General features: G+C 42.7%; 1 protein-coding gene across 3 annotated transcripts in view; it reads left to right on the forward strand.

The window, feature by feature from the left end:
• The window catches only part of RGS6 (regulator of G protein signaling 6), a 481,401-nt gene that overhangs the window by 317,869 nt on the left and 148,310 nt on the right, over window positions 1–15,222 (forward strand). For all 3 annotated transcript variants that reach the window (XM_075844496.1, XM_075844495.1, XM_075844497.1), the window contains one exon: window positions 774–824. In XM_075844496.1, coding sequence (XP_075700611.1) covers window positions 774–824 — 51 coding nt within the window. The remainder of the gene's footprint in view (window positions 1–773; window positions 825–15,222) is intronic.

Raw genomic sequence — 15,222 nt, forward strand, 5'->3', positions numbered from 1 at the left:
AAATTCAACATAGTTATGAATTTGATTAGTAAATTGTTGACAATATTCTAGAAAGTGGATTTTAATAGTCAAAAAGGGTACAAAATAACCATATTACTATTCTTCTCCTTTGCAACCTTAACATGAGGTTGCCTCAAACGGCAAAGTCACAATGAACTTTTGTGCATATAAAATGTTCCTTTGAGTCGCATAGAAATGACAGTATAGTAATTCACGGTGTGACAGCATTGCTTTAAGTGCTTAGGAGAAAGGGAGAAACAGCTTGTTACTAAGCACAAGGTGTTAATCTAATTGGACAATGTTTCTTGCTTTAGTGATCTAAAACAAATGAATAAATGTAAACGTAGAATGAATAGAATAGAGACATGGTAATGGTATCAATACTGTCCTCGTACATACTCATATCGTAGGAACTGCACTATATGGTACTGCACCATGTAAGGGAGTTATTTTCCCCTAGAAGCAATGCCATCCCTGAACTTGGAAGTTGTATGGAGCCATAATACACTTGTGTACATGAACCTTAAAAGTGAGCACATATGGTGGTGTAATCAACAATAATCTGTTTTCTGGCAGAATAATGCTGTGTGTGTGTGTGTGTGTGTGTGTGTGTGTGTGTGTGTGTGTGTGTGTGTGTGTGTGTGTGTGTGTGTGTGTGTGTGTGTGTGTATATATATATATATATTCAAATATGTGTATGTGTAATATTTTTTTTTAGATTTTCATGCAAATCTCTTGTTCATTCTTAATGATACTCAACATTATTTTTTTAGGAGCTGACATTGTCCAATGGCTCATTAAAAACCTCAACATTGAAGACCCAGGTAAGATTTTTTTTTGTTGCATACATTTTAATTTATACTGTTGTATACATTATTTTATGTTATGATATACTCTTTTATATATATGTATATATATATATATGTATATATATATATATATATATATATATATATTGTTTGTTTTGCATTGTTTCCACATGATATTCCGTTATTTTATACTGGTTTTCATGGAATAACTTAAATGAAAGTAAATTAATACTTTAAGGACTGATTCATGAACAGTAAGTTCTTACATTTACTGTGTTTGAAGCTGGAGAAATGAGCAAGAATAAGGATTTGAGCGACAAGGGCCAAATTGTGATGGCCAGATGATTGGGTCAGAGCATCTTCAAATGGCTTGTCTTCTTGGGTGTTCCTGGTATTCCGGGTTTAGTACCTACAAAAAGTGTTCCAATGAAGTGTAACCAGTAAACAGGTGACAGGGTAGACTGTCTGGTCCAATCCCACCGAAGAGCTATGATAGCACAAATTATAATGGTTACTGCTGGCTATGATAGAAAGCTGTTAGAAAACATAGTGCATTATCAGCTTGTTGCAAGCCTGTCAGTGTGCCCATGCTGACTTGTCCAGTGCCAAAGCAACTACAATAGGCATGTGAGCATCAGAACTGGACCATAAAGCAATAGAAGAAGGTGGCCTGGTCTGATGAATCACGTTTTATTTGACAAGGCACTTTGAAAAGGGCCAAATTGTGATAGCAAGCTTTTTAAAAATTGGCAGGTCTAGTGGAGTGTTCCCTGTTTGCAGTGGATAGTCCCTACTAAAAGTGGTCCAAGGAAGTACCACCAGTGAATCCGCGAAAGACATGGGCGCCCAAGGCTTATTGATGTACGTGGGGAGCGAAGCTAACTCATCTGATCCGATCCCGCCGAAGAGCTACTGTAGTACAATTGCTGAAAAAGCAAATGCTGGCTATGATATAAAGGTGTCGGGACACAGTGCATCGCAGCTTGCTGCTTTTGGTGCTACGTAGCCACAGGCTGGTCAGTGTGTCTAATTTAATTTAGGGGTCTTGTCTGGGGTATGGTTTAATTTTGGGTTCTGGGATCTGGTTTAATTTGGGGGTCTGGTCTGGGGTATTGTTTCAATTTAGGGGTCTGATTTTAAGTTAGGGGTCTGGGATATGATGTAATTTTGGGTTCAGCTCTGGTTTCAGAATTATCTTAGGGGAGTTTTGTCTTAATTTATTGCACAATTTAAATGAGGCACTTTACATGGCACAATTATATATGTGGCACTTATGGGGGCACTATTTATATGTTACAATTGTATATGGTGCAATCTGTATTATGACACTTTTATGTATTAAGTATTTGGGGGCACTGAGCAACACACTATTAGGGGGTAACCGCAGTATGGAACTGCAGGATGGGGGGATTGTAAACATGGTGGGGATTTGCTGGAAAAGCATGGTTTGAAGATGTCTGTGTAGCAAGCTCTGCAAAAGATGAGTTGTGGCTGGAAGAAGCCGTCATAGCTGACTGGGCCAAATGGAGAAAGCAAACAACTTCAATTAAATAATATATCACCTGTGAGTTACTGGAAGTATTTTATTAGTTTCTCCAATCTGCAGTGTGATGATAATCTGGATCCACCTGTGCGGTATCTGACCACTATATAATCACTGAATTCAGTCTCTGTATGGTGGTAATATGGTGGTGTTTTTGGTAATCAAATAGTTTTTTTTAAAATTCAGCAACAGTATGGGGTGTCATCCAGTCATGGTATGGGGCTAATATTTAGTCACTATATTTTTTTTATTGTTATTATTTAGGGGTATGGGTAATATTTGTATACATATTCCAGATTCTGGTACTGCATAGTGTGCCTTGTATTTCCCCAATAGAGCATCTGAGTCTTAGGGAAACAATCCACACATCTGAACACCTGGACTTGGCTGTGCAATAGGCAACAATGCTCGTGGACTCCAGTACTGATGCCGACGTAATTTTCCATATATGGATAGTGACGTGGGCAGAAGTGCTGGAGCCCCCTGGCAGAACATCAGCTGATGCTCTGAGCGGGAACTCCAGTAATAGGAAATCCCTGAATTGACAAAATATGGACGTCTGGAGTAGTGCTGGTGTCCCGAGCAAATCGCTAGCTGATGCTCTGCTCGGGACTCAAGCAACAAGTGGTCATGTTTACGAACAGCACATGAAACAAGCCCTCAATCACGTGGGGCCGCGTCGGAGCGTCATCCTTATTGGAAAAGCTTCAGCACTTCCGGGAACAATTCACAAGGTTTAAGCTGTACCATTTAGTACAGAATTTTAAATTAAAGTATGTTAATAAGTTACTTCGTTTCACATAAATATATTATTGCAATGCAATTTTTGGTCCCCGGATAACCTCTTTAACTTTTTGATGATATTCTAATTCATTGAGAGAGACTAGTATATAATCTTTGAAGTGTTTCTACACCTTGATCGGAGTCCACCTGTGGTAAAAAAATTATTTGATGGGACATAATTTGAATAGACCTACCCCTGTCTATATAAGGTCTCACAGCTGACAATGCATATCAGAGCAAAAACCAAGCCATTAAGAGGAAGAACTGCCTGTAGAGACAGGATTGTGTGGAGGTACAGATCTGGAAAAGGGTACAAAACAATTCTGCTTCACTGAAAGTTCCCAGGAGCACAGTAGCCTCCATAATTCTTAAATGGAAGAAGTTTGGAAGAAACCAGACACTGCTCAATACCTTCCTTACAGTGAAGCATGGTGGTGGCCGCATCATCCTGTGGCAGTGTTTTTCAGCGGCTGGGACAAGAAGACATGTTAGGGTTGAGGGAAAAATGAATGGAGCAAAGTACAGAGATATTCTTAATGAAAACCTGATCCAGAGTTCTCTGGACCTCAGACTGGCCTGAAGGTTCACCTTCCAACAAGACAATGACCCTAAACACACAACCATGACAACACAGGAGTGGCTTCGGAACAACTCTGTGAATGTCCTTGAGTGGCCTAGTCAGAGCCCAATTGAATGTCTCTAGAGAGACCTGAAAATGGCTGTCAACCGACAGACCTCATCCAACCTGACAGAGCTTGAGAGAATCTGCAGAGATGAATGGCAGAAATTTTCCAAATCCAGGGGTGCAAATCTTGTGGCATCATACCCATGAAGACTGGAGGCGGTGAAGTTGTCAGGTCCGTATTTCACACCGAATAACCACCTCTGTAAATTGAAAGCTGAAGGCATGCCTGGAGAGAAGTACACCACACAGATGTTTGGTACAGCTTCCCTCTCTCAGTCAGGAGGAAGACTGAAAAACTTTTTTATTCAGAACAAAGAAACACAGAAAGAGACACATGCCTCCTCCCCAGAGATGTGGGAGTGCCCAAGCCCCCACCAGTTTCTCAGACTCACTCTTCTTGCATTCCAGGGGGCGGTGTCTTCCATAGGTGTGTCCGACATGAACAAAGAACTTGTTATATATATCAGTATATTACACAAAGAACTGAAATGTATATACATATGTGTGAGGATAATATTTTTCAAACAATATACATAGTATTGATCCCTGACAAAGTAAGGTACTAATTAAAGGGTCTGAACACTTATGTCAGTGTAATATTTGTTTTTCCTTTTCAAAAGATTAGAAAAGATTACAATCATTCTGTTTTCACTTTGTTATTATGGGGTATTGAGTGCAGAATGATTGTAAAAAAAAATATATATTTTTTTTAATTTTAGCACAAGGCCTCAACATAACAATGTGAAAAAATGTAAAAGGTTTGAAGACTTTCCGGATGCATTGTGTATTTATGTATGTATGTATATATATATATATATATATATATATATATATATATATATATATATATATATAATATATTAGGGATGTCACGATAGCAGAATTTGGACTTCGATACCGATACTTTGTTTAGTATTGCGATTTCGATACCAATTTCGATACTTTAGCCAACAGTAGTAAAAAAAAAAATCTTCAGTTTTCTGATGTGAGGCGGGACGTGTGATGAATTTTGAACGCGCCTCACATTAATAGTAATTAATCCCATCATGTTTCTCAGTCATAATGGGTTAATGTGTGAGGTAAATATTGGCGTTAATTACTATTAGGCCTCATTTACACGAGCGTGTGCGTTTTGCGCGCGTAAAAAACGCAGTGTTTTGCGTGCGCAAAAGGCACTTGACAGCTCCGTGTGTCATCCGTGTATGATGCGCGGCTGCGTGATTTTCGCGCAGCCGCCATCATAGAGATGAGGCTAGCCGACGTCAGTCACTGTCCATGGTGCTGAAAGAGTTCACTGATCGGCAGTAACTCTTTCAGCACCCTCGACAGTGCATTCCGATCACCATATCGAGTAACCTGTTAAAAAAAAAAGAGGTTCGTACTTACCGAGAACTTCCCGGCCGTTGCCTTGGTGACGCGTCCTTGGTGACGCGTCCTTGGTGACGCGCCTCTCGACATCTGGCCCCACCTCCCTGGATGACGCGGCAGTCCATGTGACCGCTGCAGCCTGTGCTTGGCTTGTGATTGGCTGCAGCTGTCACTTGGACTGAATTGTCATCCCGGGAGGTCAGACTGGAGGAAGAAGCCGGGAGTTATCAGGAAGTCAGAACTTTTTTTTTTTTTTACACGTTCACGTATATTGGGATCGGAAGTCACTGTCCAAGGTGCTGAACCAGTTTAACTCTTTCAGCACCCTGCACAGTGACTGTCTCCTGCCGGGTTCGGTCAAAACGAGTACGGCCGAACCTGGTAAAGTTCGGTTCGCTCATGTCTAAGACACTCCGTTCGGATGTTTGTAAACAGAAAAGCACGTGGTGCTTTTCTGTTTACATTCAGTTTGACATCTCTTGCGCGAATCACGCAGTTCACACGGAAGTGCTTCCGTGCGACCTTCGTGGATTTCATGCACCCATTGACTTTAATGGGTGCGTGATGCGCGAAAAACGCAGATTTTTAGAACATGTCGTGAGTTTTTTTCAGCGCACTCACGCTGAGCAAAACTCACGGACTGTCTGCATGCCCCCATAGAGTAATATAGGTGCGTACGACACGCGTGAAAAGCACGCGCGTCGCACGAGCGTATATTACGCTCGTGTAAATGAGGCCTTAATGTGAGGAACATGGAGGTTAAATTCATCGCACCTCGCGCCTCACATTAATAAGTGAATGAAAGCCGTGTTTATTTAATTTTTTTACAGCGTACACATCATAAATGATGCAAATAAATTGTTGTGCGCGCCATTACTGAATGTGTGAATATTTTATGTATTGAGACTTATTTTAATGTTTATTGTAAAAAAGGTGAATGTGTATTTTTTTTAAATTTTAACAATACTTTGTTTTTACTTTATTTTTAAACTTTAATGTACTGACATATATCAGATATGTGCCAGTACATTAGCCTGTGGACAGATAGTACACAGGCAGTTGTTAGGACATACTTGGGTATGTCCTAACAACATGAAATATGGTAAGACAGCCCTGGGGTCCGTCAATAGACCCTGGGCTGTCTACCCATATATGGTATGGCCCTCGATCGCGTCACAGGAATGCCCTGTGACTCGATCCAGGGGCATCCCCCCTGCTCATTTTCTCCTGAATGCTGCAGTCAGCTGTGATCGCAGCATTCAGGGGAATAACGGCGGAGATGAGAAGTTTCTCTGATCTCCGCCGTTATAGAGCGGGGCTGCGGCTGTGTAATACAGCCATTGCCCCGCCCCTGACAGGAAGTGCGCGTGCGGTCAGAATGAGGTGATGCGGCCGGCACTGCACTAATGAGCGGCAGTTCAGGCACTGAGGACAGAACATGGGGGTGTTTTGTAGTGCGCCCGCCATGTTCTGTCTTCAGTGCCGCCGCTCATTAGTGCAGCGCTGGCCGCATCGCATCATCCTGACCCCGCGAACTTATCATGACTCATGAGCGGGGCTGTGGCTGAATTACACAGCCGCAGCCGCGCTCCCATACATTCATGTATTACTATGCTGAGCTGTGCGGCTGCGCAGCTCCGTATCGAAATACAGGAAATAGCGGTATCGAACCGTTTAGGGATGCACAGTATCGAAACAGTATCGAAGTTTCGATGCACCGTGCATCCCTAATATATTAGGGATGCACGGTGCATCGAAACTTCGATACTGTTTCGATACTGTGCATCCCTAAACGGTTCGATACCGCTATATATATATATATATATAATATATATATATAGTCAAGTCACATTATTATGACCACCAGCTAATATTCAGAGTAACTGCTGTGTGCAGCACTGACAGCAGCTAGACGGGCTGGGAGTGACTCAAAAAGGTGCTGGTAGGTTGTCTTCGGTATCTGGAGCCATTATGACTGCAGTGCATCCCACATTTGTTGGAGGCTACGTGGGGGAGGATCCATAGAGCGGACAAGACTATCGAGGTGGTCCCACAGATGGTCAATTGGATTCAAGTCTGGCAAATTAGGGGATCAGGGAAGTACTTGGAAGTCTTGGTCGTGCTCTTCCAACCACTGTCGGACATTTCTAGCCGTGTGACATGTCGCATTGTCTTGCTGGAAGACTCCATCTGCCCCAGGGAAGACAAACCGCATGGATGGATGGATGGGATCTGCAACGATGGATTCATACCCAAATCAGTTCAGAGTGCCATCCACATGGATGAGTAGGCTCAGAGAATGCCATGAAAAAATTCCCCAGACCGTAACGCTGCCGTCACCAACTTGTGTTCTTCCAGTAATGGTTGCAGGGTGTTTGTTCTGTGTTTCTCACCTGACACGCCAACGTCCATCTGTTTGTGTGATGAAGCAGAAAACGTGACTCATCAGAGACGCTTTGCCAATCATCGGTGGTCCAATTCCGATAATGCCGTGCAAATTGAAGCCTTTTTTTCCGATGCACCTTTTTTTTAGCATAGGAGCAGTGACCATCTCATCTGTCTCCTTCGGAGCCCCATACGCAGTAGGGCTCGCTGAACTGTTTTAGACCCACGTCTGGTAGCCCCCTGGTTGATTTTCACGGTGAGTAGCGTTCATCTCTCACATCAATCGCACGTGGTGCTCTGCAGTTTCCACGTCGGTTATTACAAATAGTGCCATTCGTCCACTCACGATACACTTTCACCACAGCAGCACGCAAACAGTACACAAACTGCGCTGTTTGAGATATACTGCCACCCTTGACCTGAAAGCCAATAATCATCCCTTTTTGCAACTCTGATCACTCCTTTTGCCCATTGCAACAACAAGTGATATGCGTTCAGACAGCCTATCGCACACCTTATATACTCAGCAAGTCAGCCCACGACACATCACTTCCTTCATGGGCTATGCTCTGCCGACGTCGAAAGTAGGAGGTGGTCATAATAATATGACTTGACTGCGTATATGTGTATGTAATCTTTCTTTGAAAAGCTAGGATATAAATGCAGGGTTGTTGAATGAGTTATTTCAGAACTGTTATGGAACAACATCTGAGCGAGAAATTGTTTTGACCAGCAGCAACTGTCACACTTGAGTCAGAAAAAGCAGAAATTAAACTTTATCAATGACAATAGAATTTGATGCATATAAAGAGGTAAATTATCTGGTGTAACAAGCATCACTCCTCCGGGAAACCCAACAGTTCAGGAAAGGATAGTCTTCTTGATTGACTATATCAAGCAGTAGTTCCGTCAAGCGCTGGATGAGTTGAACTGTCCGTGAGGACACCAAGATGTACAGCTGTGTGCTCTCTTTAGCAGCTGCTGTAATTCTCTTCCAGTGTTTTCTGTTAAAAAATTATTTAAAAAATGTTTTAATTTACATTCTGTCCTGGAAGTAAAAAAAAAAAAAAAGTTGTCTGGTTACCACCCGTCTGGTATTATCCACAAAGGTTTTTTGGTGTTTGTTTTTAACGATTCTTAAAATTCTGTTTTGTGTTTTAGAAATTAAGACCTAGTTCACACTAAGGTATTTTTTACTCTGATTTTGACGTGGAAACCGGAATCAGTGGCAAAAAAGTCTGAAACCGCCTCCCATTGATTTCAATGGGAGGCAGAAGCGTTTTTTCTGTGCCGGTTTTTAGCCGCTCGCTGTAAAAAAAAAGCAGCATGCTCTTTCTTGCCGCGGTTCTGCCTCTGACCTCCCATTGAAATCAATGGGAGGCAGAGTCAGCAATGCTCAATGGCCGCGGGCGAAATAAGCAGCGAAAAGCGCGGCAAGAATTTGCCGGCAGGTCAAAATCTGCCTTAGAAATTCCTGAAGGCCTAAAAATGCAAATCTATATGAGCTGCTCAGGCAGCTTTATATTCTATTTTACTTTTTAAACAACTTATGCTTTACTAATAGTATACATGATAGAGATCAACTTTGTAATTTACTGTTAAAATTTTGTTTTATTAGTGCAAATTCTGTGTGATATTAATCCCATGAGGTGCCTCCATTTCTGTAATCTGCTGTCCACCCCCAGTTGTGAAGCAAAATCCATCCCTCGTTACAGAGCGAACCAGCTGGAATACAGAAAGTAGGGGGGGGGGTGCCCTCTTTACTGCCTGCCGATAGAAGACTATGGGGGGAGGGGAGCATGAGGAGGGAGCAGTAGCATAGTGAAACAGACACCGACATGCTGCCCATACATGTCTATGGAGAGGGGATCAATAGATAGGAGATAAAGGGCAGCATTCGGGACACGGCTCCTGAACCTGTCCGGTCCTAAAACGCGTAGTGTGTGACAATAAAGCGTATACCTAAGAAAAATATACTTCTTTTAGAATAATACCTGCCAGGCGCCGTATACCACATGCTGCACTTTTTCTCCTATCTATTGATTCTTTCTCCCTGGGCACAGAGTATTCCACCCGAGGGATAGCAGCGGGTGGCAGCCAGCACCTAGAGAAAGACCATCACTGATATCAATGCAAAGCAGTGGTGTTGTGCCTATACTTGCACAACAAATCTAGGTGGGTAAACCAGCTCACTATGCACTGTTATTTATATACCTCAAAACAGTACTACCTTAGAGGAGCGCAGTTTTCCTCTTCTCTTCCTTTTTTTCCGTTCACATTTTATGGAGAGGGGAAGAGGGAGCAATAGCAGAATGAGAAAGATACACACAGATGTGTTTCAGCTTCCTGGTAAGTATTATTTCTCAACCAAGTGCTGGATTATCCGCTACACTGCTCCATTATTGCTGTATAATCTCCTCCATGCTTCTGCTTTTTCTATATATATGTGATCGAAATATAAACACTAGCTCAGAGACAACTAAGAGAGCCTGCAGAGGGGAAAACTGCTAAATAATGGCATATACAAGTCATATAATGGCCGGAAATGGTGTTATTTCTCATGTATACACATATAACCGCTTATTCTGAAAAGTTAGGTACGCTTTAAATTTGATTAAGCAGTCATGACGATGCCAAGTTGTTAGGGTGTTTATAATTGGTTTTAATTTTGAGTGTTTTTCTTAATATATACCGTATTTTTCGGACTATAAAACGCACCTGACCATAAGACACATCCAGGTTTCAGACAACAGAAAATAGGAAAAAAAGTATTTGTTAAAAAATAATTTATATTCTGTTTCACCACATTCTGAGAGCCAAAACTTTTTTTTATATTTTTTTTTATCGATTTGAGCGGTGTGAGGGCATATTTTGTTGCGGGACGAAATTATTTCATTTTTTACATTGTGCTTGGGGAAAAATGTTTTGTTTTTTTACACTCCTAAAAATGTACCTAACTTTTTTTTTTTACACATTTGAATAGTTCCCCCTAGGGGACTTGAACCAGCGGCCACTTGGTTACATGTGGAGTTACTGAAACAACATAACTACGCTGTTTCCCTAACTCCCATAGTAGTGAATGGCAGTTACGGAAGCAGCGTAGCATGCGAGCTACGCTGTTTCCGTAAATACTGTTCAGTTCTATGGGAGTTAAGGAAACCGCGTAGCTCAGCGATTTATGCTGTTTCAGTAACTCCACATGTAATCAAGTGGCCGGGAGAGCACAGAAAGCTAGAATGGGGTTTAGGGGGCCCCGTTCTAGAGATAGGTGCGGGTCCTGCATCCTGTGGATATGTCATAAATGTCCTTCATAGAAAAACCCCTATAAATGCCGCAGTCGCTATTGACCAAGGCATTTAACTAGTTAAAGGGGTTTGCCATAAAACACATGTATCCACAGAACAGGGGCTACATGTGAGATCGCTGGGGGTCCGACCGCTGGGACCCCCAGCAATAAGGAGAACAGGGGAGCGAAAGTCACCGAAAGCGCTACATGAGAAGCCTTGACTTCCGGATTTTTGTGTCCGGCTTATCTGTTCCGCAGCTCCATAGAGATTAATGGAGAGCCGCTCGCGCATGTGCAGAAGAATCCCATTGATATCTATGAAGCTGCCGGACACACAACGCGGAAGTCACAGCTTCTCATGCAGCGCTCCTGGTAACATTCAGTCCCCGTTCTCCTTATCGTTCACACATGTATCCCGTATCCTGTGGATAGGGGATACATGTGTTTTATGGTACAAGCCCTTTAAACTGCCAGCAACAGCAAAATTGCTGTTCCTGGCCGTTATAGCAGCGTGTCAGAAGCTGAAACCTGCAGTGCATGGAGCGGGCTTAGCGCGTGAGCCCGCTCAATACATCATCCCCCCCGCTCCATGATGTGCCGGAACGTCATGGGTCGGGAAGGGGTTAAGTAATGAAGCGGTCATGATGCACGCCGATGCCGGGTCCCTTGACTGCTGGGACTTTTTAGCAAGATTTATTCTTGCTAAAAACTGCGTCTTATAGTCCGAAAAATATGGTACGTTTTTTAGATGGATTTCAAGTGTACCTCAACAATGTCCCCATTTTTTTTTCCTACCCTTTGGTGTATTATTCGCTTCATTTATACATTTTAAAGTGGCTTTAGTAAGCTTGTCATACTTCTCGAACACTACACGGATTATGAAGTGGACTTAGTGCAATTCATGTTGCTTCAATGTGGTCACTTTTGAAGAGAAACAATTGTGGGGTACATTTATAAAACAGGTCACAGACCGACATGTGCGCAACTGCTACGTGTCCTATACCGGATGATTTGAAATAGTTGATTCTAGGTCGCAATCTGATTGGTGCTGGCTAACCCAAGGTGCAGAATCTAAGGCACTCCCTGGTTTTTACCCTATAACCCCTATAGATGGATCTGGACTTCGATGCAGGGAGACCTAAGGTTGCGGACCCCAGGATAGTCTCGAATTGGTAGGAGGGTGCAAGCAAGTAAAGACCTAGGTCGTACGTAGCTGAGGTCGGAAAAAAGGATTAATCGAAAGAGGCTGAAGCAGTGTCGTATTTAAAAACAGGCTGAAGTCAGAATCCAGAGAAGAAAAAATTACGGCGCTACAAATCCAGGGATGAGACATAGGACAAGGTCAGGAACAAGCACAGGTCAGCATTGGAGTCAAAGTTAACAGGAAGTAACCAATAGAGCCAGAAAAGGTTAGTACCTCAAACACCAGGCAGTGTCTATTTGCTGAGATCCCATTTAAGTAGTCCAACTGATGGGGGTGTGGCCGGACGCAGCACAGGGAGGACGTGCATTGCTGAGCTCCAGCTCTGACAAAGTAATCCAGCGGAATCCTGCTCTTCCTTTCTTCCAAGGAGAAAGATATACTGATATTCAGTGTCACCGGAGAGAGGGGAACACTTAGACACCTAGATTGAAACCCTACAGACATTTTTAAATTTGCGGCATAGCGCCGCATGTGAAGCTGCGGCATAGATTTGGGAGCAGGCCGTCCGCGGATCCAACCTCGGCCGGGACCACGGCTGGAACATACAAAAAGGTGAGCACCCATTCCTGAAACCTCTCCTGCCTGTGGGAAAACAGCGGTGACCAGATAATCGCGGCAGAAATAACAACTATAGGTGGCTTTCCTGCAGCTTATTTACAATAGACTCTGATGTGGAAGATGGCGCTGGTAAAGAAATAGGACTGATATAGGCTGGCAGTACTCCTCCCCCCCCCCTCACTCCCCCATAACATCCCAATCTACCCACATCAAGGCTATCTAGTCTACCCAGGGATCGACTGAATACTCTTGGACTTCTTTCCAAGTCCAGATTGAACTCTGTGATGTTGTATATATGTCAGTATCTTTACACAGTCAGAATGGGAGCTCACAATTGAATTAAGCCAGGTTATACAGTCAATTTGCTCCATGTATATGATCTGACACGGACCTGAATTAAGTCCATAACAGCCAACTGACTACAAGGTCTCCTGACTACGACCTAATGCCAAAGCGCGGCAAGACACCTAAAGCATCCTTAACCCAGTCCGCAATCTCGGCTATATTTCTCAGAAATTCTCTGCCTACCCTGCTTCAAGACACAGACTCTGAAATGTCTGCATCTCAGGCGTCACTCGTTGATACAGAACCTTTTACCTCAAAGAACTTCAAAGAGAAACTCACCCTCAATAGTACCTGATACTGCTAGGGAAGACTATCCTACTAAAGAGTACTTAAAAACATGTATGGATGCGTTGTATCAGAAATTGAATTCTTCCTTTTATAAAGAATTACAGAGAGCGACACGTGATCTTACGATGGAAATTACTTAAATTGGCTCTCGCACAGATCTCCTAGAAACAAAACATGACGACTTGCTAAAAGCTCATACAGATCTCGGAACAGTGATTGATCTTTTAAAGTCTTCTCAAGAATCGATAAATCTACATCTGGAAGATTTAGAAAACAGATCTAGGAGGAATAACCTACGCTTACGAGGAGTTCCAGAAACTATTGAAAATTGAACAGAATATGCAATAGAACTCTGCCTTTTTACTACCAAATCACCCGACGACTCCGTTTCTGATGGACCGTATCCATTGCGCACTTCGACCTAGGCCTGCTATCGGAGAAAGACCAAGGGACCTCATTCTTTGTCTCCACTACTTTACAGTTAAGGAAGAAGTTCTCAAGCTGCTTGTGATAAATCTCCTCTCTCCTTCAAACAAGAACCACTACAGATCTTTGCTGACGTATCTCCGGTTATCTTAGAGAAAAGACGAAAATTAAAACCTCTTACTGACATCCTAAGAGCCATTGGGATCAGATGCAGATGCGGTTTCCCAATCAAATTAACTTTTATCTACAAGGGCTCACCACATAATATCACATCATTGGACATGGGGTGGCGATTGCTAATATGCCTAAGTCTCAAAGAAGGGACTCCCACTCCATCCTCAGAGGTCGACCTCACCAACGCCTCCTGTTAGAACCCATCTGGACTTCTTCACGACGTCGGCAACTACAGATGACTCTGCAGGCAGGTCCTTCCTCAACTAGACCACGATCGCCTAATGTGACCTGAAGTGATGTGAAGAGACCATTAATGTAACGTATATATGACATTTTTCTCTTTTATAGTATCTAAACGGCTCTCAGCTCACTCATTACTCTCCACCTTTCCACCTGGGATGGAGAGGAGTTGGACCAAACATATTGCACTGTTTTGCCTTTCTTGGTAAATGTGGTTTTGTACTTTTCAAAATCTACCCTATTTTTCAACATGTCAAGACTTTCTTAATATACAGGGTGGGCCATTTATATGGATACACCTAAATAAAATGGGAATGGTTGGTGATATTAACTTCCTGTTTGTGGCACATTAGTATATGGGATTGGGGAAACTTTTCAAGCTGGGTGTTGACCATGGCGGCCATTTTGAAGTCGGCCATTTTGTATCCAACTTTAGTTTTTTCAATTGGAAGAGGGTCATGTGACACCAAACTTATCGAGAATTTCACAAGAAAAACAATGGTGTGCTTGGTTTTAACGTTACTTTATTCTTTCATGAGTTATTTACAAGTTTCTGACCACTTATAAAATGTGTTCAAAGTGCTGCCCATTGTGTTGGATTGTCAATGCAACCCTCTTCTCCGACTCTTCACACACTGATAGCAACACCGCAGAAGAAATGCTAGCACAGGCTTCCAGTATCCGTAGTTTCAGTTGCTGCACATCTCGTATCTTCACAGCATAGACAATTGCCTTCAGATGACCCCAAAGATAAAAGTCTAATTGGGTCAGATCAGGAGACCTAGGGAGCCATTCAACTGGCCCACGACGACCAATCCACTTTCCAGGAAACTGTTCATCTAGGAATGCTCGGACGTGACACCCATAATGTGGTGGTGCACCATCTTGCTGGAAAAACTCAGGGAACGTGCCAGCTTCAGTGCATAAAGAGGGAAACATATCATCATGTAGCAATTTCAGATATTCCGTGGCCTTGAGGTTTCCATTGATGAAGAATGGCCCCACTATCTTTATCAGAAACGTGTAAATAACTCATGAAAGAATAAAGTAACGTTAAAACCAAGCACACCATTGTTTTTCTTGTGAAATTCTCGATAAGTTTGATGTCACATGACCCTCTTCCCATTG

This window comes from Rhinoderma darwinii, chromosome 12, assembly GCF_050947455.1.
Source record: "Rhinoderma darwinii isolate aRhiDar2 chromosome 12, aRhiDar2.hap1, whole genome shotgun sequence".
NCBI classification, from domain to species: Eukaryota; Metazoa; Chordata; class Amphibia; order Anura; family Rhinodermatidae; genus Rhinoderma; species Rhinoderma darwinii.